This window comes from Drosophila erecta, unplaced genomic scaffold, assembly GCF_003286155.1.
Source record: "Drosophila erecta strain 14021-0224.00,06,07 unplaced genomic scaffold, DereRS2 tig00000000-arrow-pilon, whole genome shotgun sequence".
Classification (NCBI taxonomy): domain Eukaryota; kingdom Metazoa; phylum Arthropoda; class Insecta; order Diptera; family Drosophilidae; genus Drosophila; species Drosophila erecta.
The window spans coordinates 22,505,840-22,528,257 of record NW_020825194.1 but is presented as its reverse complement, the minus strand read 5'-3'; the positions used below and the strand labels follow the sequence as shown (position 1 = coordinate 22,528,257).

Sequence of the window (22,418 nt, the reverse complement as noted above, 5' to 3'; positions counted from 1 at the left end):
AAATAAATAAGCGCCTTATTCCAGGCGATGACAAGGTTCCCATCCCCAGGTACTCCAATCTGCTCCAATGTGGGCAAAGCAAAGAGCCTGGCGACAAGTGTGTAAATTGAAACCCATTTGGTTTCCTACCCAGAGATCCGATCCAGAACTTGGAGCCCCGACTCTGGATCTGGATGGGTGTTAAAAACCAGCCGAGCACTAGCTCTCGCTGCCAAGGAAAATCGAAGAGACCACCGACTGCGTCCGTGCCATTTAACAGCTACTAAAAACCCAACGATGGCCAATCCTCACGCCAAGACAATGCTCGACATGCTAAATGGAGTGTAGGAAATAGTATTAAAACTTCGCCGGGCCGCTTTTATTGGAGCGCCGAAGTTTTCATGCCCTTGTGGATTGTTTTCCTAGGCCTATTTGTGTAAACTACCAATGATAGAGGTCAAAAATTACAAGATTACTATAAATAGACTTATTAGATGTGGAACGAAGTGCCTTAATGGTCAATTTAGTGTTAAGCAGGGGGATCAAACGATTAAATGGTCGGGAATTTAAGGAAGTCCATAATACCTTTTCATTTAGTAAAAAAAAAGTCTTAAATTTCCGGTCTTTCGCGGGCTCAAATGTCATTCACTTATGGAGAATTAATTGCTCTAATTGGCCCGTTTTGTCAGCCATATTTCCTGGAAACAGGACTGCGATTTTTGCTAGTTTGCAGCTCTGGCGCTGATTATGAGGCTTTTAAATATTTAGCTCCTCATAAAAGCGGAAATTTATATGCTGATAGGCAATCCCCGTCCTCAGTCAGCCAAGCTCTGCATACTCTACCATTCGCACTGCATCCAATTGAATAAAAGTAAAAACCAACGTCAAAACAGGCAACAAAATATGCGTAATTATCGACTAGCATGGGCAGCCCATTCAGTTTCAGTCGGGCGCAAACTACTCGGACAAGTCTGGAACCAAGGAGCCAGGAGTCGCAGAATGTGGACTGATACTGAAGAGTGGGAGACTGGGAACAGGGCCCAAAGGCCTTTGTGTCTGGGCCAGCCGATCGGAGCTAGCGGCATCCTGGCGCTAAACGAAACCCGCAAAGAGCCAACAATGCAATAAATTACCCGGCAGCTAATTTAAATGGCATCGAATGGAGCCGAATGGCAGTGGAGCGCAGCGAGCCGTAAAAACCCAATCGAAACTAGATCTGATTAACTTTGATTTATCGTAGGTGGCGAGCCTGGCCGGAGGAGCCGGCCATTCGGGCTAAATTTAGCAAGACTTCGATCTGGAAACCCGGGGGATGTGCAACTTCAACTTCATTAGTTGCATGCGACCCCGGGCGAACCTTTGGATTGAATTGTATTCAGAGGCGTGAGCTTGAGTAATGTGGAGGCGTCGGCTGGCCACATATTTGCTCTTTGACACCCTGGCCCTTTGACTTCAACTGGCTGGAAGGGAGTCGGAGTCGCAGGGATTCCGACTGACTCAGCCTGGGCCAAGTTTAATGGCCTTAACGGCCTTGTTAGCGGAAACTTCCGCGTGCAATTTGCATGCAAATCGGTGACATTACTTTTGGCAGGCAGTCCCAACTCATCAACTCGGTCTATGACTTCCTCACGACTTGAGTTTGAGCCTGGGCCCACACTCAAAGTACGCCTTATTTGCATGGGAGAATGTGCACTGGGAAGAATTTGGTGTTCTCAACACATTCTAAGTATTGTAACTTACAATGAATCTAGCCAGCATCACATAATAATTACTGGCTCTTACTCACATCGACTAAATTTTACATAACTCTTACTTTACTCTACACAAAAAATTACACTCGTAAAAGTAGTGCCAATTTTTTGACATTTTTTTAGACTACTTTAAAGGGTATAACTATTTTTTGAGCACCTTTTCGAAAGCATTTATCAATTCAGTTAGTAAGTATTTTTTGGTGTGCCCAATGGGCGTAGTGGGTGTGTCGGTCTGAACGACTTTGTGTATGGCATACGAGTAAGTCCTCCGGCAAGCAAACTTCATTCGGTGGCTTTAAGTTCGACAGCGAGCGATGAAGACATCCCTTGCGAGTTCAATGCCACACAGATTTCGCATGCCTCTCATAAATGGCATGCAAAATGCGCATAATTCGCGGATCGGATTTAAAAACGCACCAACAATGCCAGTCGAAACGGCCATTACGCGAGTGCAATTTGTCAGCTGGCGAAGTGCAATTATGGCAAACAAGTCGTCCGAGAATGGCATAAATTAATTTTCGGTAGCTGGCATATTGGTCTTATCCGCTATGCAGTAAGCGCACAAGTATCTTTCAGATACGCACGCCACCGTGGCGCCGCCGACATTGATCTTGGCACATGTTCGCCTTAATTAGACTCAAAATCGAAAGCCAAAAAGCCAATCCCAGAGCCACCATTAAAATGACAGAATGCCCCGACAGCCAGTTTCGTTTTCAGGATCCTCGAGTGTCCACAAGTGGTGTCCAGTCTGCGGCTCCTCGTTTTCCGTTTCACTGGCTTGGTGGGAGCAGTAACAACTTGTTTTTCAACACTCTTTAATCAGGCTGACAACACACAGTTAAGGTCAGTCGGCGGATCACATTAATTACAAAAGAGCAGGCACCGAAACACGTAGCGACCATTAAGGAACAGAAGCGGAGCAGATTCGGATTCAGATATCGCCGCGATCTGTATTTGCATGCTAATGAAAGCGACACTGGGGAGTCGAGTAAGTCCGTCCAATTAGCTGATTGTGGGACGTGTTTTGGCAAACGGTTTCGCAATCCAACCGCATTGACAATCCTGCGTGAGTTATGCGATCGGTGCATGATACAGGGGCCAATGCGGTCATTGGAGCAAGTGCGTCCAGCCATCCATAGCCAGTGGGTCTGTCTTGCAAGTGCGCACTCTGCTCCCATGTGTGGGATCCTGCTTATCGCACAGTTCCGCCTCCACATCCGACAAATGAAAAGCCATAAAATTAATGAGCGACCATAAAAACGCACTCGAGTGGGACATCAGACAGAATGTCGCACAGTAGCCACACACAACACGCGGCGGATTATTAAGTGGTGTTCCACTCCTAATCTACTCCTTTTTTCGCACCCTGATTCTCACTCATTATTCACGCACTTCAGCGAGTTGAGTCTTTGATTTATGCAATGCTATTTGTTTCTGGCCTGCATGTATATACAGAGCAAACAAACATCGAACAGTCTGTAACATGGCCTACAAAAGCCAGCGAATATATGGCACGGACGGAGAATTTCAGGTGCTCCATTAGGCAACAATGTTGCATACAAACGAGCAGATATAAAGATGCTGGAAGGAATGCCATGGATCATTTCATTAAGTAAGATGGTCTCCTCTTCACCAGGTTAAGCAAAACATATTATATTGGGTGTAGTAGCTTATAGATTTTGCTTCCGTTAAATACACTCGTGCTTCTAATAAATTAAGTAAATACGTGCAATTGGCACTCGCAAGTGAAGCTTCTGCATTTCATGTGGCACATCACAGCAAACTGGCAACTGGCAACTGGCAAATTTCTCACTGCATCTGGCCAAACATTTAACGAGCCGATTCACACATCATGAAATCAGAGCACGCATAAACTAGCACCAACTATTGCCAACTGCACTTGCCACACTTGGCCAAGAAAGTGGTTATGGGAGGCCTGTTGCCGGCCCAAAGATAAGCAGAGAGTGTGTCTGGCCCACTATCAGATACCGAGTACCAGATACCAGATACCACTTTTATTGCCCACTTAGCCGGAGAGCTCATAAAAATACAGGAAAAGCATCTTCATCATCGGCGGCCACAGGATTAGCTGAATCGCATCGATCGATTCGGTATCGGAATGGGGTTATTGACGCATCTTCCGGCCTCCCCACACACAAATACTCGTATGCCCAGATGCAGATATTTGGCAGCATGCAAACAGAACTTCTAGAATTTAGTTTGGATGATTTTTCTTAGCTTTCTTCTCTTTCCCACTGATTAATGCCTGTCCGCGGTGCTCTGTGCAACTTTTTATGGGGTGCAACAATCATTTTGCAACGAAAATATTAATAGAAATCAAAACAAGCCGGGAGAGTTCGTGTGGGTTCCTCGGCTCCCAATTATTTTGTTTCGCAGACCAAGTCAATAAACAGTTGCGAGGCGACCAAGCATAATAAGCAAATCTCCGCGAGAAAGAAGAAAGTCCACCGAAGCCGCAGAATTGGGAGTTGCTCAGATTTAAGGCCAATGCATAAATTCGCCAAAAGGTGTCGAGCGTGGCAATTTGCATAAATCACAATTACATTGTCAGTCGATAAGCGATCGGTGATCGAGGGGAGCAGTTGTTAAAAGCCAGTTGTTCACTTGACTGGAGTTCGTGGCCATCTGAATCTACAAGTGGCAAGTGCCTCGTACCGAGGGAGTATGACAAATGTGGTCAAGTGTTTCGTGTTTTCTACAAAAGACTGCCTCTGGAAATGCACAATGCAGGTGGTCCGATGACAATGCAATTTGCAGCATAATGGACGCGATAATTGGCGATCCACCCGATTATGTGGAGCATGGCATTTATTCACCCAACCAGTCAGCCGGTCAACCAATCCAACCGCTGCACCCAAGTGTAATCCAATTTCATGGCGCATTTTGAGGTCGAATTAATGCAAACACACTTTGGAGCGAATCGAGTCACAGGCAGAGCCAAAAATAGAGCCCCCAGAAGTATCTAAATATCTTTAATAGTCTAGCACGTCGTAAAAATTTTCGGGCATAGGCAGATGGCACTGCTGAAAGCTAAAGCTTCCCAGCTTTCCGAATCGAATCGAATCGGATTGGATTGGATCGTATGGAATGATGCATGGCGGCGACAATAAAGCGAAGCATGCTATCTTAAGATATCTTTCTAAGTTGCCCATCTAAATTTGTGCGTGTAGTCTGTTGTTTATAATGGCTGTGGGTTTTTGTTGAATAACAATTTAGCTAACAGTGTTTATGCTGATTTCTGTCTTCGATCTGGAGCGTCACTTTCACTCTCTCTGGGGAGAGTCTTCTGGAGGCCAGAAAATATTTATAAACTTCTTTATTGGCTGTAGGCGCTTTTATGGTCTTGTTGTCAGGCTCTGACAGATTTGCTATGGCTCTATTATATTTTGGAATTTTTATTGCTTGTTTTCCAGTGCCATTGAGCAAGATTCCGCAGCCAGTAATATCTTTATGATTATCTAATTAATGAGCATTTAAATGGACATTACTTGGCAGAGGACTTGGATTCCCAGAATATTCTTCAAGCGTTTCTCATGAAGATTGACGCGACCAATAAAACTTAACTGCGGACTGGTCAATAATTTTGAGTTTTCCAGTTTCGTTTCGATTTTCCGAGTAATTTGATAGTGGCATACGGGCTATGGTATGGTATGCTATGTTATGTTGGGCCGTAACTCAATATTCTGAAGGAGTTCATGTGAATTCCAGCCTTGATCGGCTGATATATCGGTCTGGTCTATAACTTATGCCATCCCGATGAGGTAATATTTTCTGTTGTTTGCCTTTAAATTTAACTGCTCACAGGGGTCTGGCGTCAGGTTTGTTTATCACATTTTGCCAGCTACTTGCAGTCTTGTATCTTGCAGATACACAGATACGCGAACGCGTTCATACATTTAAGCATTTAGACACATGCATATAAGGGTGTGAAGTGCGAATTACCGAGCGGCAGCGGCAGCAAAAACAATTTGCATTTGCGTTCAATGAGCCACTGACCTAAGTCAATATATTTTGCATTGCGCCAGGCAAACAAACGTAGTATTAAGTGTAGCTGTATCTGTTTCTGTTTCTGTGCGCCCTGCATTTGTATCTGTATCTGCTCACTTGTTCACTGGCGGCCCACTCAGCTACCCCGATAATTATGACGTTTTCCGATGGGGTTCCTAAACCGGCTCTGACTCACCGAAATGGCCATACTCTCTAGTTAGCAACAAAAGACTCTTGAAATGGAAAACTGCTTCAATTATACAACTAAAACCAAATCTCAAACTTATTTTAGGGCTTCACAATGTCTTTTTATGTCTATACTAATTTACATTGTGCCAAATGAAACAGTCTTTCAATACAAATATAAAACATTTAAATTAGTAACGAATTCACTATACTTTCCGTTTAAGTCATTCTTTAATAACCGAAATGGTTAAATTCTCATAGTTTTTAATAGTAACCATATATCATTTTTTAGCCCTGGCACACTCTTTCGAACTAATGGGTATTGAACAGTCGCATCGAGTCGCAAACGTTTCGATGCTAGCAGCCGATAAGCAAAGTGCTTGTGTCGCATGCGGCTTCGATTGCATTTTATGCGGCTCAGACTCGATTTTGTCGTTGTTTTCACCAGCAGAAAGTTTTTGTCGCCGCTAATTTATTTGCAACACTTGCTGTTTACTGTGAATTAATTGCGAACGCAACTAAGCTCTGTACTATTTACGCCCCCCGCACAAACACAGCTGCAAATGTGGTATAGCGTGTGTGATAGATACGGCTTTGCACTCTCCGATATCGCGGAAACACACACACTAACACGTGCTATCTGGATCAGATGCAAATGTATCTGTGACTCAACATTTGAGGAGGCATTAGCTATTCGTGCTGTTAACCATCCGCATTCCATGACCATCGCTCCCTTTTGGTTTTTTTTCGGAGCTGCTCTTCTTAGTGGCAATTCGCCTTAAATCGAGCATTGGATCAACTAATTGAAATGTTATTTCCCATGTCAAATGTCTCCGAGAGCTGGTGACAGCTAAAAATACACAAAATCAGCTCCAGGCCCATTTTCCATACCATTTCCACTCCCAATTTCCAATCCGCCCAAGTTGACAGGCGACAGTTTGGCTGCGGGACTTTGCCGCATTCGCTGCGCTCCAGTTTGGAGATTACCGAATTGGCCGACTACACATCTATATATATTTTGGGGAACTGCACAGCGATAATACATACATATGTGTGTCAGCGAGGCGGGAACTAACGAATCGTTTGCCATGTCAAATGTCGTCGATGGGGGAAAACTCTTTGAACTTTGACTGCGGCTTAATTTATCTGGTCACGGCTGGGTTAGAAACTTCTTTGTCTGGGGACCTAATAGATACATTGATGTGTGATGCTTCAGGATAGGGAAATATATTACTTAAGGGGAAAACATATATGTTGTGTTTGGTCTTTTCACTGGAAAAGAAAAAGTTTAAATGCGAGCACAATAATAATTTAAAATACAATTTTTTGTTTGCTGCTTAAAAGGGCAAAGTTCGAACCATTGACACTACCAGATCATTATTCAAATATTATTTCGATATTTATATATGTAATAAATATGTTCAAGCAATTGGCTTACTAATCATTCATCTTCATATCTAAGCCATTATTTATCCGAGTCCCCGAATAATTCGCCCCTCAAACTCTCAGTGCTGATTGACCATAGTCCATGGAGCCATAAAATGGGAAGACCTCAAACCATTGACACGACCAGATCATCAGCCCGCATCTGTCGCCTCGGTGGTAGTGAATAATTTTAAAAGCCGCCAGTCTGCACATGCTAAAAATGTTTTATGGACTTCTGTTTTTGTGGCTCTGGCCTGCGAAAAATGCCGTCTAACCAGACGCTGGAAGAGTGGAACACTGGCTGACAGGCCGGGCAACTTGGCCCCAACGTCCGACAACCAACAAGCAACAAGCAACAACGGTTAACAATTTGACAACCACGGCTTTGACAGGCAACGCCAGCTAAATAATATATATGCGACTTATAACAGTTTAAGTTTGATTTGCCTCGCTCCGCATGTCTGTCGCATAATTAAGAGTTTCCATTTGTTGCATTGCATAAATCAGCACAGCCAAGCGTGTCTTACAAAATTTATGTTTTCCCCCATCTCGTCTCGGCTAATTGATTCGTGATAGGCCGTTGTGGCACCGCAAGCAGCTGGCCAAAATGGCTTAGCATCATTCCGGGAATCGATGTGATTGATTCTGTGTGCAGAAGGGTCGTAAACCCGCGGAACTTACGCTTCCAGCGATAGGAAAGTACGCATTTGCCAGCGGATGAGGGCAGATCGTATGAGGGCGGGAACACGCCCACTCGGTTGGGCTTTGGTCTGGACCCGGCCTGATAATGTCAAACCGCTTATCTCCCGGCCACGGCGACAATGTTGACTCCCACTCTCTCTTGCCAACTGACACAGAATCGCACTCGAGCGAAACGGGCTTTGCTCGGGTCTAAAATTTATGACCGACTTAATGCCAAATGCAAATATTTGGCGCAGAGGTCAGAGATCTAAGGCAGGGCAGATAGTTCGCTATTCAGCGGATCCCGGAGTGTGACCATGAAACGGAGGACAGCAGATGCTCCAAATGAGTAGAGGTGTTGCATTAAATCGATTAAATCGATGGTGGATCGAATATTAAACCATAATTGCAGAAAGATTAGGCCCAAGTCATCCAGTGATTATCATGCAGGGCTATCAATGCCATAGAGTCCACCAACTCGTGCCACTCGATCAATGGTCAATGGTGATCAATGGGCACTCTAATGGCCAGTCAACCAAATGACTCAACACCTGCCAAAGAGCAGGTACCTCCTCCAACTCGCAGCTGGACTGGATTCTGGCGGGGATCGGGGCCACGCGGAGCAGCAGGTGGAGCGGCAGGAGGCGGCGGTTGGGGCAGACGGCGCTGTCGCAGACGCAGCCACAGACGACGCCACTTGTCTTGTCGTGTCTCAAATTAATTAAAGACTCATCTACATATTTCATTTCCACTCCAACTGGTTGTTTGGTGGACAAGAAAAAGCCGCGGCCACAACATCCAGCTCAGAAAATGCGGAAAACACAACCTGGCATGGAAACTGGGTCCGGAGGACGGGAATCTCAGCGGGCGCCTCCGAAATTGGCCTGTCACTGGTCACGCACTTTGGGGCGGCTTGGGGGCGTGGCCGAGCTTGTTTTTCGGCCCATGAAAAGCGTTTTATAGTTTCTAACATCTTGCTCAAGTTATTTTTTCTGGCGTATTTTACATATGTTTGTTTTTACACTTTACAACTTTTTTTCCGCTTACAATTTGAACATAATTTTTCGTTTGTTATTTCCAGCCTGTATTAATTTGTAAGAACGCACATTTCGATGTTATTCAAATATCGTAAGCTTTCACTGGGAAACTTTTACCTAATCGGCTTTTTCTCCTTTGGTGGGCCAGGCCACTCGATTGGACAATGCATTTTGAGCTGGAACTGCCCATACTTTACACGTTATTAGTCTTTTTTAATCAAATGAAGGTATTCCCAATAGCCGCATTCATTTTTCATTAATGAATTGGGCCCAGATGGGCAGCCTATAGATATGAAGCCTCTTCTAGACCCAAAACGGTAGCGTTGATAAATCTAATTTGTCCCAGGGAGAAAGCCAGAATCCCCACACGAGTGGAATGACGCTGCTCGGAAGAGAAATTCCAAACCAAAGTGGTCGTGACAAATCCCATCAGCTTGAATAGATCTCTTCCTGGAGATATTGCATATCTTCCATTATGATTTGCCATTCCGCAGATACTGCAGCGATTCCCATTTAGATTTGCCATGTGCGGAAAAATGGATTTTAGTGGGCGTTTTTGGGTAAACAACCCCTGGAGTGAGCATTTCTCCCTCCTGTCAGCGCGATTGTAATTTATTCTTTTGCGCATTCGGTTTTATCGGATATTGGCCAATAAGGTTTTCGGTTGCAGGATATCCTTTCCCTCCCGGAACGCAAAAAATGCATTTCGATTGCCCAAGAAGGCGACACCAAGAGGCGGAGGGTGCGAGGTTTAGCCAACTGTGAACTGAATTTGCCACTCAGGCGATTGCTGCGCGGATGGGTGCTAATTTGAGATGCGAGCACCGGAATAGATATGGATTGCAATTTCTCCAGCCGAGCATGAAGTACCACTGATTTAGGGTGAGAAACGGGCTGCTCGCAGATACACTTAAGTAGCTGCCTAGCTTTTCCCATCGGAAAAGCAATCACCTGCAAATGCTAAATAGATCGGCTTATCGCACCGCCCACGGTTTGATTTATCGCCGTTTATCTAGGCGGAAAGTGCAGGCAGTCTTATGAAGCAAGATTTATGGCCAGGCCAAACGACAGCTCAATTAAGTGCCACTAATTGGGCTTTAATAGACGGCGACTGTTAACTCTTCATTGTCATCTGGATCTGGGGACATCTGAATGCAGTAAGGTCGCCATTGATTGATATGCTCGCCTCCGATTCAAATCAAATTGTCAAAATACGCTGCCCACGACCATAAATTAAAGCAGCCCCAAAAACCACAAAAGACGGCGTGGCACAGTAGTGGATTTCTAATCGGGGGTGAGGTCCAAACAAAGCGGATAATGCCTGGGCTAGATGTTCCCAGAGATATTTTTACGACCATTCATGGTATGGCATCCACATTATGTTAAATATGTTAAATAACCACAAAAGTGATCATAAATTTTGAGAAAATGTCACGCCAAAATGTCACACTTTTTTGTAGGCATAATTAAAGATTTAATAAAATGCCAATCCATACATATATGCATGGATTTATTTAAATATCCCACTTTATACCATTCCTTTGTCAACTTCAAGTTTTATTGAGGGCCTGCACATAAATTTTGACATTACCATTGCTGTCGTCTCGTGGAAAATTAAGGCCTCATTTGCATAAACTGAGCGCCTGTCCCTTTAACGGTTACCAAAGAGTCCCAGCGATCCAGCGATCCAGCGATCCATCGATGCATCGATGCCAAGGAGAACATCCAATCCCAACATAACTCAATCGAGCACCTTCCGAAACTGCGATTTGACAGGCATATTTTTTGACATTTTAATTATCGCCCGGGCGTGACAGCCATTGGAGTCGCTTTTATTATTGTGGTTTTGGGGACCTCTCCCCACAATCCCCACCATCCCCACATTCGACCGACTACGTGCTTAATATGTGGGTAATTTAAAGCAGCTCAGAAGCGTGCCAGGAATTTGGATACATTAACTTTTGGAGTTCGAACTCCGGGTTTCCCATTTTTGGTTCAATGAACTGCACTCAGCGCCTAATTGAACTTCCACACGCCTGCTGATTGATCAATAAAAGATCATTTGATTATCCATATGCACTTAATTCACACCTCTGGCCGCTTCGTATTGTTATTGTTCCGCCTGCAATAACACACATAATAATGAGCTGAGCAAATTGAGTAGATTTCTATGAATATTGCTAGAGAAAGGATGGATTCGATGGGAAACGGCGCACAAATAATGATTTCTATCGTATTCATTTTAATCGTAAACACAATATACATTTAAGTCGCATGTGATAAACCCAATGATTTTCACATAATAAAATTTTCCATGCTAGATGTACCAATAAATGTAATTATACTAAAATACTACTCAGAATAAAGCAAAGCAAAAAAATATAAAACAAAAAACATAAATGCTTCCAGAAGCTAGGCCCCGGCGAGATTCGAACTCACGATCTCCTGTTTACTAGACAGGCGCTTTAACCAACTAAGCCACGGCGCCACATGCAGTGTGAGCGGCCAGAGTTCAGTCACAAGGTGGGAGAGCGTCCATCCCTCTGCGCTCTCACCGCTTGTTGTTGACGTTCTCAGAGACAAAATTAGCGCATTGCGCAAAAGAGATAGACATACGTGGGCTGAGGAAACTTTCCCAGCAGAACAAAAATATAAATTATTCTTTTAAACAATTTAATACGCTAAGAGTTGTCGCTGTCCAAATGCACACATGCTCGCCCTCACATACGTATAGTCGAAAAGATAAAAAGAAGAAAAATTACTTTTGTTAACTCGAGCAAAACAAATCGTTTTTTAAATGAGCCTCGGAGAAAAAGTCACACACGACAAACACGACGCAAGTGAAATGCAACACCACATGGCACCAAAGTGAAAGGTTGTCACTGGCTCCCCAACCTCCCCAACCTCCCCCCATCCCCCCTCTCCTCTTTCTTTCTACCTCCCTCCCCCACCAAACCCCGCCCACTGCGGGCTCTTCGATTTTTACAAATGAACTGACGCGCTTAGCATGTCATTTGTTTATACTACTTTACTTTATATCTATGTATATATTTTAGGACTCAAAAATCCACAATTCTCCAGAAAAATGGAACAATTACCAACAGAGAAAAATATATATTAGTCACCATTTATTTATAAAATGAAACAGTCAGCAGATGGCAGTAGATAGATGGTACAAAAACTTTTAAGTCAAAAATATATTTTAAGGTATTAGCACTTAAATATTTTTGAAATGTTCGTACGATTTGCATTTAAAATTGAACAATGAAATCAAGCGATAATTGAAATTTCCCAACTATGTAATGTAAAGTACACGTATCGAAATGATTGTAGGCTCGAGAAGTACACATACGTTTTTCCGAGTGCTGGTGGGAAATTTCTGTGGCAGGGAAATTGTAAATCCATCAGATAAACGGGAACGGAATCGGGCAAGGAAGGGAATCGGGTAAGCAAAGGCATTAAAGCCTCTTGCTTTTTGTTTTCCGTTTGGGTTACACTATTTATGCGTTTTTCCTTTTCTCTGAAACTTTACAATTTCCGTATTTGAAGGGGGATGGGCGATTGATGCCCTGTAAATAAAAACGCATGCCTTTTAAACGCTGGGCTGTTTATAGTCCAAGTTGCAATCGAAGTTGCAGTTGCAATAAAAGTTGCATATACGGGATAAGCATGTGGGCCATAAATTGCCCACCTATTGACGGCAATATTTTATGATATTTTTGGGCGTGTGTTTATGCCCTGGCATAGTTTCAGGGAGATGAGATAATCGACTATTTGGCGGGACATTAAATCACCAGCATACCGCCGTTCCCAAATGCGTTCCCAATGGGAAATGCCAATTTTTATGTCAAGGGCCTTGTTTCGGGCACATCAATAAAGTGTAGTTAAGTCCTATCATATCGGGTGATAGTCAATATTTCCTCTGTTCAAGTGGCCACTCAGTGACTCCCTGCAATTTCCTTACCCTCCGGTCTGCTAATAATAATTTTTATTAGGAGCAACCATTTGGCTGCCGCAGCAGCTGGCTAGGATTTCAATTTCCATTGCTCCCGTAACAAGCTGCGTATTTATAAATTGATGTTTATTATGCACAAAGTGCATAAAGTTCATTGAACGAGTGCCTCGTTGCCTCAAAGTGCTGACACACTTTGGCCAGCCAACTGCCAACTGGCAACTGCCAACTGACAAAGAGGCGGGCGGTATTCTCCTCCGGACTCCGGAATCTCGACTGCGGACCACACAAGTGGTTTGACCTTAGCGATGCCGAACTTGAATTTGGTGTGGCTGCAGTGCGTCTTTTATGTTCGCTTCTCAAGTGCAAGGAGGCAATTTCAATTAACCTGCCGCGGTACTCGCCATAAATAATGTCCGCCATAATCGCACTCGAGGCATCTTCGATTTGGTACAGTTGACAAATTTGCCTGGCAATGGAATCTGTGATTTAGGTGGCTTAGGGGCTCCCAGCTGGGTTTCCTTACACTGTTTATTTTTAATTTATTCTCTTAACTTATTGCTATACTCGCTCTTCTGGGCGGACGGCTTGCCAAGTGTCGGATTTGTAATTAACCACCTTTTGAAGGGGCCTTTTTGGAGCTCGCCGCCTTGACATCCTGACACCTGCGACCCGATTCTGGGTCAGCCCGCAATCAGGTCTCCCCAGCTGCCACCTGTGATTGATAATTAATTAATGTGCTTTCTCCGCTCCACTTGCAGCGATTCTCCAGCGATCCACGGTGGATGTGGGACGCATCAAGCTGCAGAGTGTGGCCACTTGCCTGTATCTGTGCATGGACGCGTGCGGTGTTCCCTACGGCTCGGTAAGTAAGCTTGAGATATTTAGATACATTGAACTGATTAGTGAGCTGATTAGTGGGTTAGCATTGAAGTAGCCAACTCTAAGATCTTGAATCTGTGCCTAGGATAGTCTAGTTTTCAGTGCTTTTTGAGAGGAAAGACATGAAATGCTCATCCGTGTGGCAAAAATATATTACATTTGCAGCAATCTTTGAACCGCGAAATTGATTTCGCACGGCAATTGGCGGTTCTCGGATAGCTACATTTGGTACTACTAAGATAAACATATAGAAATGCTATCTAGGCCATTGTTGGCACCCCTCTGAGCAAAACAAAAACAAACAAAGGCCTGTTAAAAGATTGAGGTGGACGGAAAACACGAAGGGACCCTCACATAAATGAAAGAGCAACCGAAGGACTGGGCAATAAATAAAAAATTAAATGTGAACAGAAACAATGCAACACGATCAGCAGCCACAAAGCGAGTCCTTTTGTCCAGTCCCTTCCCTTTTGCCACAGAATGTGTCCTTATGCGGCGAGGACGTCAAGTGGCAACTGATGTCGGTTGGGTTCGGGTTTGGGTTTGGGTTTGGCTTGGGATGTCCTTCTCCTTCACCTCACCCCGCTGCGTTGCGTAGTCCGCGATCATCGGATGCCTTTTGGGTCTGGCGCCATGCGACCGTTTCATTGGTCCGTCGGAGGACATTTTTTAATTTTATTTATTCAATTTCATTTCTTGCCGCCGCCGCCGCCGCAGGCACTTTGACCTTTCCGCGTCCAAAATAGCCGCGAGTGTGCCAATTCTGTCAGCCGAGGCGTGTCTTCTTGTATCTGTATCTCGCCGATGCTCAGATACGTGCTGATTGATGCGCTTCACCAGCGGCCACTTTGTAGGCGGCCCTTTGAAGGCGCCGCATGCCGCATAGCTTGCCGCATATGTTGGTCAAGTGGGCGGTTATATTGGGCCGACTGTTTATTTTGGCGAGCAAGGCGAGCAGAGTTCTAAGATCTCAAAAATGGCTGCATTTATGGGGCCTGATTTAGTGGCGTTTTTAGTGTTTTCCGTCGCTGCTATTCCTGGTGACTGAGTACTAGGCATGTGACTGATTTTCCGCCATTTCGCCAAAGTGTTTTGGTGCCTTGTGACAAACGAGGCAGGTGACTGCGGCCGCGGCTAATTGAGCAGGGGAAAATGCCCAAATCGCCTGCCAATTCATAAATTCAATCCCAAGTCCGAAAGCAGAAACAGAAAGCGAGCCCCGTGAGTCAGCTTCTCGTCCAATTAAAATGTCGTAGCCATAAATGTTCACATTACGGTTTGCTTATTAATTTGCATAATTTGTACTCCGGCGAGGCATGGACCGCCCGCGGAGCCCACAAACTTGGGTTTGGTATTAATTGACCGCCGACCGCCGACCGTCGACCGCCGAGCCGGGTCGAAAATGAATATGTTGCATCATTATCTGCGTTATTGTCCTGTTCAGGCGCGATAAGTGGCGGGCGGAACGCGTCACCTAGGGTTCTCTTGGAACTCCGATTGTGCGCCCTAAGTGGTTCCGTTCGTAGGTGTCCAGCGCAATCTGGACGACAGGTTGACCCTTTCTGGGCAGGAAGGGCGCCTGGCGCCACGCGATAAGCTCCGATAGAGAGGCCACGCAGAGCTAATGGTTCTGGGTATCTCGTCCAGTTTCCCCTCCCCAAGCGGTGTTTTCCCTTGGCCAAGTACAACTTCATTGCCTTCGGCGGCTGCCAATTTTCACTTGCCTGTCGGGGCGGGCTAAAAATAAAGGGAAATGCCTGGAAATGCGCATCATAAAAGAGTTTCCATCCACATTGTTGTCACACATGTCAAAAACTAGTCCCGACTTGGCTCGACCCCTACTCCTGGCATGGCCCTCACCCATTTGATGGCTCATTGCGGCTCGCCTTTCGCCTGATTAATTTCTAAATTTAAGCGGCGACATTTTAGCGGGCCAGCAATCAGGCAGGGAATTGCCTGGCTGGCGATTTATTTGCGAAACAATTTTAATTGCCTGACAAGCGAATTAATTCAGTGCTTGTAATTGAATTTGATCTGAGGATGTCTGCCAGTCGGCGCAGCCCAAAGGCCACTGAGCGCTAATGAAAATCCTTTCACCGCTCTTCATTTACATTTTCCGCTTTCAACTGGCTGCTTGGTCCTTTTGTCCGCCTGTCACGAGGTGTCCATAAAGTAGAAGTGTTTATGGTTAGTACTCCGCCGAGGTCGGGGGCCTGCAATCGATGGTCAACACCGATAGAGCGCATCCTGTGATAATGAGCGCATTTAATCGGATCCATCTGATCCATCTGATTATCTGATTTCGGCGGCGGAGCTGGTGGACAAAAGAAACAGACGCCGCCCCTGGGCAGCAAACCCAAAGAAGTTTTATTATGGGTTTAGGATTCTGAAGAAGTTGAAAGTTGGTCAGGGAACCCTTTGAAGTGGCCCAAAAGGTGCTGGTATAATTTTGGTTTGAATACCTTCAGGACTGCCTCTTACTATCTCATTGTATTTGCTGAGAGGTCTGAATGTTATGTGCAAATTTGGTGTTCAACATGTTTCGAAATTTGTACTGGTCCTCAGTGAGATCTTGAATTAATTATTTAAATTCTAAGCCAGTAAATAGTGTGGAATTCAGGGAAACTCATTTGGAAAGGAAGCACTAAGCTAAAGATATCGAGATCCCTGTACTCCCGCTGCCTTTCGCTTAGCCAAGTCATTTAATCATAGCCCTTGCCTGTTGCAGAAAGACTTCACCGACGACTGCGTCTTCAACGAGAACATGGGGCTTCAGAACTACAACACGTACTCCTCCACGTACCACTCCCAGGCGCGGCGGGTCTTCTATCTGGCCCTGAATGGCAGCGGCCAGCCCCGGCGCACCCAGATCCCGGCCAGCCGATCGCTGGGCAAGCTGAGCACCTACACGAACGCCATAACGGAGACGGTGCCGCAGGAGCGGGTCGAGCAGCTGATCGCCAAGAATTTTGGGGCCAATCGCGTGCGGCACGGCGTGCGGCAACTCTGTGATACGGGCAAGCCGCTGATCGAGCTGGTCGACGTGGCCAGATTCAAGGGGCCGCCGCACTGCAGCAGCAACACAAGTGGCGGCAGCACCAGCAGCAGTGGCAGTAGTAGAAGTAGCAGCAATAGCAGCAGCAGCTACGTTCCTCCGTCTGCGATCAGCAGCCTGAGTAGTATTAGTAACAGTAGTCAAAGCGAGAGCGGCCATATTAGCAGTAGCCCTAGCGGTAGCAGTAGCAGTAATAGTAGTAGCAATAGCAGTAGCACTAGCAGTAGCCATAGTAGTAGGCCAGGCGGCAGCAAGGCCAACAAGAGGAAGAAGCCCAAGTGCAGGCCGCACGAGCAGGAGGACACTCACAATTGCCAGAAGCGCGGTGGAGCCGGACCGGGGGCACTGCGAAAACTGGGGCCCAAGGCGAAGAGGTGCAAGGAGCTGCGGGAGAAGGCTGCCGCCGAGAAGCGGGCTCCGCCCAATTGTGGCAAGAAGAATGGGGCCAGGAGGAATCCGAGTGAGGCGGCCAAAGCGGTGCAGCAGCGACCCAAAGGAAGCATCCAGAACGGAGGCAAGAAGAAGCCAAACAAGGCGGGTAAGCAGCGCCAGAATGGTGGCAAGAAGCAGCAGCAGCAGCAGCAACAGTTGCAGCAACAGCAACAGCCGCAGCAACAGCAGGCCAAATCCATTTCCGGTGGCAGGAGGAAGCACCGGAAATTGGACGCCAGCAGCAGCACCACCACCATGGCCACCAGCCTGGCCACGCCGCCAAGTAGCCACTGGGAGAGCAGCTCGCCCCTGCCAGCGTTTTCCCTCAGCGAAACCAGCGATAGGGTGGAGCGCAACGTGCGCATGAGCAGCGGCGAGGAGAGGGATCAGGATAACGACCAGGACCAGGAGCAGGAGCTGGCTGATCCGGCGGAGCAGGGCGAGGAGGACGCCGAGGGCGACGGGGGATCCCTGGAGGACACCAGCTACGAGGACGCCAGCTCGGAGGCCCAAGGACGCAGCGGAGCAGGCGGCGATGATTCGCTCTACTACGATTTGTGAGTTTCCCATGAGCAATTTCTATGCTAACCCTTCATCTATTTCTCACAAACAAGCGAACTTAGACTTTCAAAATTTTACTCAAATTTTCGAAATTTATTTGTTTGAATATTGATATAACAATTTAATATATTTTGCGGATCGGATTTGAAACACTTATACATTTTTCCAAATTTTTAAAATACTTTACATTTGGCATTAACACTGATTGGACTTTTTAATAGCTTTTAAAATTCATAGAGTATTTACCGAATTTATTTCACACATTTTGTACGCTTTGGTTTCTTTTAATTTGGTTGTTGTATTTTATTTTCATAAGTTTATATTTTTCAAAATTTTAAACTGCACACTGGGCTGCAAACAAATCAAAACGTTCAAAATGTGCTAAATTCAGCTGAAATCAGTGCGAAAGTTGAGAAAAAGAAAAGGGAGGAAAGGACCTACGATGTAAAAAGTCTGTCTTGGGTATGCAAAAGATATTGTAATTGCAAGTTTCCACAACACATCCACACACGAACAGACACGAATTACACTGCACATTCAGCACCAGAACAACACCATAAACATGTATATCATCCGCCAGTGTGTAAATATTTGATTATCATACTCTTCATACGCCTGTGGCTCACTAAAGTATTTTTGATGCAGCGGACTGTTGTCCCCCCGGCGATGATCCAAAACCAACCAAGATCCCCACTAAAGACGATGAATATCATGTATTACAACGGAGTCTCGAGTATTTAATAAGAACCTCTCAAGCCAACCATTTGAAGTAAATTATCATCGAAATGTATTATAAACGATCGCCCATCCCATCCAATCCAATCCAATCAGTAGATCTAATTCGAAGCCCTAAACTTACGCAACACGAATGACCCAAAGAGTCTATTGAAATACTTGAGTCTCTGTGGCGGAACTTTCACGATCGGTTGACGATGAAAATACTCAAAAAACGACCACTCCGATGAGTCTACCAGATACAAACATGAAACCTTGCAAAACGCTTCCCAATACTGAAAACGAGTAGAGCGGCGAGATAATTCGAATATGTTGAGGAAATACCCTGTAAATAGATAAGAGGTTTAGTCAAGTAAGATCCATTTTTTGTCTGTACTGTCGAACCTCGCGTAGCCTTAGCCTTGTAAATCAATTTGAATGCAGTTTTTCACACTCGAGCTAAAAATCGCAATGCGGAAGAATAAAGCAAACGAAGCATCGAAACTATTATGAAATAAATAAACGAAAAGTAGGGAAGCGAAACTCACAAATCGCAAGATTGTATTTACAGTACATACGAAACTAACACTAATATTAATTTATTCAACGAGATAAAAGCGTGAAATTATAGTTGTAGCTGTATGATGGATTATTTATTTATTTAAAAATATTTATTTATAAACTACTATTAGTACGCTTAGGCTAGACTAACAAACTTTGTTATAACTTAATGCATAAACAAACATTTTCCAGATAAGTCAGTGAACGATCAACGAAAAGAGCATGAGCAGAACGCGAAAACTAAACTAAATAAAAATACATTAATATCAAATGCGAGTGTGTTTTAGTCGATATGGTATGGAGACGTAGTACTAAGGTTATTGACCAATAAAATTGGGTTTCTGCATGGAATTTAATTACCTTTAGCATTTGCACGTTGCCTGAGTTAAGCTCAACAAATTATTCCAATTCACTCATTTTTTGGCATGGTTTCTGTAGTGCAGTTTACATATCCTCCGTAAAAATCCATAGCTCGAAGCCCCTATAATATCTTGTGCCCTTTACAGCCTGTGCCTGCAGCTAATCGTCCTGGTTTTGCTCCGAAAAAGAGCCATCCTGTGAGTGCAGATCCTTCGACCCAGCGAAACCATCGAACGGACCACCGATCCACACAACAAAGCTAAAGTTCCTGATCTATACTTTTAAAACTACAAATAGCACTAAGTATTTTCGTATTTATCGTTTAAGACTGATAAGAGAACACAAGAGCACTAGGCTAAGCGTGCTGTAAATAAACTAAAATATGCTAAAACTAATTCAGCACCATGTTATCTCATTATTTATTGTCTGGTGGGGCAATATCTTTATGCTGATTTAGAACTCTCTGCATTGAGGGATTCTTCGATTGTATAGGTGCGCAGATAGAACTGAAATCTGAAAGTCTGCAATGTGCTGATATCAGCTGACTACAGTCAAAGACCTCTTCTAGAAGTGCCCAGCACGTGCTGAGAGCGTATAACGAATGGATCATGTGGTTGCGACTAGAACCTAGTCAGATGGACAGCTAGAAAGCGAGAGATCGCGGGAACAGAGGGGGCTGTATCTCAAAGATACAGCCAAGACTCCATGATTCAGAGCTAGGCGGGCTAGTTTTAATTAACGTAGGTTTTCCATACGGAGACTTGTACCTTTTGCCCAATATGAAGGTTTTGCTACACGAAACTGGCTCAGTTTAGAGGCTGCGGCACGTGCCAGAAAGCTCCCATTGCACTGCTACCCCGTAAATGGATGATAGAACAAAGTGGAGCTAGCTGCGCTCGGATTACGGCGAGGAGACCCACTCGCACCCATGTGCCCCCCGTGCGCCGTGCGCCGTAGTGGCATTACCCAGTTCGAATCGTTCCGACTTCCCTGTGTGAGACAAGTCACGTAGGCCTTGAAATGGCGAATTGCTGCTGCTCGCGGTCGGTCATGTTCCCGCATTCGCGTTCATTCAAACGCTGCTGAATTTTTCGCCTGAATAGGCGAAACACGAGGCGAACCAGCCCCCACAGCAGCCAAAAAAAAGAAATGGAAATCAAAAAAAGTGAAAAACACCCGCGATGCCGATCTGAAAAAATAAAGAGAGCCGCCATCCAAACCAAAACAAACCAGCCGAGTCGACTGTCCAAGTTCTCTTGGCAACATAAAGTGGATCGCCATGGAAAGTAGTGGAGCCAACGTAAGCATAAAGAGCCACTTCCGGGCCTATCAGCTGCCGCGGCGATGATCGCCACTATCATTATCATATCATCGTTGGCTACGTACTAAGTCAGCTGTCTGAGAGCGTTAATTAGTCGCTCGATTAAAAGTGTTCGATCGGAGAGCCTTAAATTGCTTGGGATGGGACTCAAATCGCACAATTGCTGGCCGCGTTTGTTTACCTTTCGCTTTTGGCGTCATCAGCTTACGACCGCTATAATTTCTATCTGGCGAATGCCCCACAGACTTATACTGCTCTGTTTTTAAGGGCTGCCAGCCTTGTTACCAGTTGAGATTACTATTTATCTATTTATCCAACGGCGGATGCAAATATATAGCAAAGCAAATGGGCTTAAGAATAGATTTATAGATTTGTTTCTTGAGTGAATCGTATAATGATATAATGATGCATATGAACTGCACATTATTAAAAATATGCGTTATTCTCTAACTAGAAATAGCTTAAATAGGCATTCAATTAGCCAGTAATATTTATTTATTTTTCTAATTTAAAAATAAAATAAAAATAAAATAAAAATAAAATAAAAATTAAATATAATTCTAAAAATATTATTCCATAAACTATAAAATAAATTATGTTTCTGTGGCAATTTTTTCGAGTTTATGAGTTCACAATCTAGTGCGAGAGTATCTAGACTTCGGTTTGCTAAAATTTCCCGTTTCTTGCTCTTGTTATAATTTCTGTTTGGCTGATAAGCACAAGCCGCACATCCAAAATGGCATTTAACTATGGCAGATTGCAGATACATCTTAACGATTTTCGGGTCTACGTGTCATACGGTCATTCCAATCACCAGTGGTGACTCACGGCGTTCAGATTTAGTGTGGGCATGCCCAACTCGATCAACTGCACCTGCTCAACGCCATTGCCATCGCCATGCGAGTGCCAATTGGCGGCGGCAAATTCAAGTGGCAGATTAGATAGATTTATTAATGAGCACCCACACGAATTCGCACCACTGAGTTAGTTCGAGCAAATGTTCAATGTCATCCCAAGTGGACTACAGCGCAGAAATAACATCTAAACTAAGTTCCTTTACGAGCGAACTCGTAATACCCATTACGTAATTTAGAGTAATAACGTTATGAGGTGGTTAAAAAAACATTTCCAGAAATCAGAAATAAAGTATGTATTTAATGGATTTTGAAAGCAAGTATCCCAGTGGAATGTAGTAGTTGTTGATAGAAATAACATTCATAAACAAATACATTTTTCATTACGTACAGTATAGGATTTACGACCCTATATTATTAGAATAGTTACGCGTGACCTAAGCCCCAATCTGAAAATCACATCAGTGCTAATAATACGCCAGTCCGCACAAAATCTATTAATGATTCCCAGAAATATTATAATGAAATAGGAATATGTCTCAACTTCAGAAACCTCCTTTGATTCGGTAACCTGGATTAATGCACACAGATATAATCAGCACCTTTAAAAAAGGGAAGATTTCCAATCCGCTCATACAGAGATTTTGATTACCCAAGGC

At 44.5% G+C, this 22,418-nt stretch overlaps 1 protein-coding gene and 1 non-coding gene across 4 annotated transcripts in view; one reads left to right on the top strand and one right to left on the bottom strand.

The window, feature by feature from the left end:
- The window catches only part of LOC6554101 (uncharacterized protein DDB_G0284459), a 41,370-nt gene extending 21,448 nt beyond the window's left edge, over positions 1 to 19,922 (top strand). For 2 of the 3 annotated variants that reach the window (XM_001979464.3, XM_026983904.1), the window contains exons 3-5: positions 13,781 to 13,884; positions 16,630 to 17,945; positions 18,595 to 19,521. In XM_001979464.3, coding sequence (XP_001979500.2) covers positions 13,781 to 13,884; positions 16,630 to 17,945; positions 18,595 to 18,619 — 1,445 coding nt within the window. In that variant the 3' untranslated portion in view covers positions 18,620 to 19,521. Of the gene's footprint in view, positions 1 to 13,780; positions 13,885 to 16,629; positions 17,946 to 18,594; positions 19,522 to 19,730 lie in introns of those variants that run through there. The other variant, XM_026983905.1, reaches the window with a different exon arrangement.
- On the bottom strand, positions 11,482 to 11,555 carry Trnat-agu. Its single transcript has one exon. It is a non-coding gene; the product is annotated as a tRNA-Thr (tRNA).
- Positions 19,923 to 22,418: the final 2,496 nt, after the last annotated feature.